The sequence below is a fragment of the Gymnoscopelus microlampas genome, assembly GCF_963454915.1.
Source record: "Gymnoscopelus microlampas genome assembly, chromosome: 16".
Classification (NCBI taxonomy): domain Eukaryota; kingdom Metazoa; phylum Chordata; class Actinopteri; order Myctophiformes; family Myctophidae; genus Gymnoscopelus; species Gymnoscopelus microlampas.
In genome coordinates this window covers 47354247-47356746 of record NC_139953.1, presented here as the reverse complement: position 1 = coordinate 47356746, position 2500 = coordinate 47354247, and the positions used below count along the sequence as shown (strand labels likewise).

At 47.4% G+C, this 2500-nt stretch overlaps 1 protein-coding gene across 2 annotated transcripts in view; it reads right to left on the bottom strand.

The window, feature by feature from the left end:
* LOC311062710 (phosphatidate phosphatase LPIN1-like) overlaps positions 1–2500 on the bottom strand; it is a 30388-nt gene that overhangs the window by 8458 nt on the left and 19430 nt on the right. For both annotated transcript variants that reach the window (XM_084081921.1, XM_084081920.1), the window contains exons 5-7: positions 1891–1998; positions 1491–1605; positions 678–1236 (exon numbers count right to left, since the gene is read on the bottom strand). In XM_084081921.1, the coding sequence (XP_083938047.1) occupies positions 678–1236; positions 1491–1605; positions 1891–1998 (782 nt within the window). The remainder of the gene's footprint in view (positions 1–677; positions 1237–1490; positions 1606–1890; positions 1999–2500) is intronic.

Here is a 2500-nt window from a genome sequence, read left to right as displayed (position 1 = left end):
TCATTGAAAAAAAAAAAAGTACTCAGGAGCTGAGATACAGAATTTTTAAGCTTTAAGTTAACAAGGAAGTGGATGGGAGTCTTTTCCTTCGAAAAATCATATATCCTTGGTCTTTGGGTCAAAAAAAAAAAAAAAAATTGAAAAATTAATAATTACGTTTTTTACGTCTGTGGCAGGGTTGGTAAACGGGAATAATTACGTTTATTACGTCAGTGGCAGTGGATGAGGTGTGTTTATTGGGTTGTTGTTTTTTTACTGAGCAAATGCTTTGGCACCGTGACTGTCTGTGATTTGAATTACACTTGATAGGACATCAATGAAGACCACAGGATTCTTTAGGGGTCTAATAATAAGTATTCAATCAATCAATCAATCAATTCAACCCTATATCGTCCCTATTCTGGGGGCAACATTGTCCATGAATAGCTGATCTACAAGTCGACAACGCTTCGCAATGCAACACGTCGTGAGCTTGTAGTTTTGGCTATTTTAAGTATAGAGGCTTTAAGTGTGTAAATTGATTTGTCTGTTCAAATCTGTAGCTTCTCTTTGGACTCCAGGCCTTTAGAATGATGTGTATTGTTTTAACTCAATACTTAAAGCAATGAAACAATGAAACACTGGTAGAGGTTTGTTCGCGTAAAGACGTGTTTTACACAACATTATAATTATAATACCTTTCCTCTTGGAAGGAGAGTCAGTCTTGCTCAGACGGCGACACGCCGCGTTACTCTCCTCCATCTCTGACATCATAGCAGCAGAGGGCGGAGCTTCCATTGGTGCCGCCTCCTCCGTCGTCTCCTCCGTCGCCATTGGCTGCGAATCCGTCCTCGCGCTTTCCGACTCCGCCGCCCCGATCGTGACCACCGTGGCTTCTTCGTCACCGACGCCGCCCGCTCGGGCCGACGCATCGTCCTCCTCCTCTTCCTCGGGCATGAGCAGTGTGAGCGGGGCGGACGCCCGCGGGCGGTCGACCTCCTCCTCAGCCTGTCCCGAGGACATTTCGGGGGGAATCACCCGGAAGTGCGTGCTGTGGGACACGGGGACGGACGCGGTGCTGTGGGACACGGGGACGGACGCGGTGCTGTGGGACACGGGGACGGACGCGGTGCTGTGGGACACGGGGACGGACGCCGTGCTGTGGGACACGGGGACGGACGCCGTGCTGTGGGACACGGGGACGGAGACCGGACAGAACGCAGGCGGGTGGGATTTCATCGGCGGCAAGGAGGACCACTGCACCATGCCGGGAGAGAGAGAGGGAAAATATATATCGTTGCCAGTGGTTGAAGAGGTTTTTTTACTTAAGTAAAAGTATCAATACTGCAATGTAGAAGTACTCTGCTACAAGTAAAAAGTCGCATTGTGAGCTGCTCATCATCATTGTCATCTTCATCATCATCATCTACCCGAGCATAGTTACTATCTTATGACCTAAAGGGCCTGATTGTTTGTGTACATGTTGCTTTGTGTTTGTGTATGATGGTTACCGTGGCAGCCTGTGGCAGCTCCCCCCAGGCCCACAGCATCTCTGGATTCTGATTGGCTGACGCTGACGGCTGGGTCATCATCAGCTCAGAGTCACTCTTGGGAGTGCCGTGGGGACTGTACAGGAGAAAGTGTTTAAGCCATTAAGACCGGGAACGCATCTGTGTCATTTAAAGATCCCTTTGTCTATTAAAAAATTACACCCTGTGTGAAGGTAGCGGCACCTTTGATACATTATGTCATCGATATGTGTTTATAATGTGTTTATAGCCATGTGTCACGTGAAGCTTGACCAATCACTTTGTTGACGGGTCTGATCAATCATCAACGTTGACGGTGAACACGGACAAAGTCAGGTATAGAGCAGGATCCGCGGCTAGCGCCGCTAAAAATAGACTGTACCTCTGGATAGGACTCCAGTCGCCATCTGAGCGGGCGTAGATTCCATTCTGTTTGTAGGCGCCACTCAGAGCCGCCGTGTCCTCTCTGAAGATTTCACGCAACGACGTCCTGGAACACAATGCAGAGGAACACTTCATTTATACGTCCTGGAACACTATGCAGAGGAACACTTCATTTATACGTCCTGGAACACAATGCAGAGGAACACTTCATTTATACGTCCTGGAACACAATGCAGAGGAACACTTTATCTATACGTCCTGGAACACAATGCAGAGGAACACTTTATCTATACGTCCTGGAACACAATGCAGAGGAACACTTCATTTATACGTCCTGGAACACAATGCAGAGGAACACTTCATTTATACGTCCTGGAACACAATGCAGAGGAACACTTTATCTATACGTCCTGGAACACAATGCAGAGGAACACTTCATTTATACGTCCTGGAACACAATGCAGAGGAACACTTTATCTATACGTCCTGGAACACAATGCAGAGGAACACTTCATTTATACGTCCTGGAACACAATGCAGAGGAACACTTCATTTATACGTCCTGGAACACAATGCGGAGGAACACTTTATCTATACGTCCTGGAACA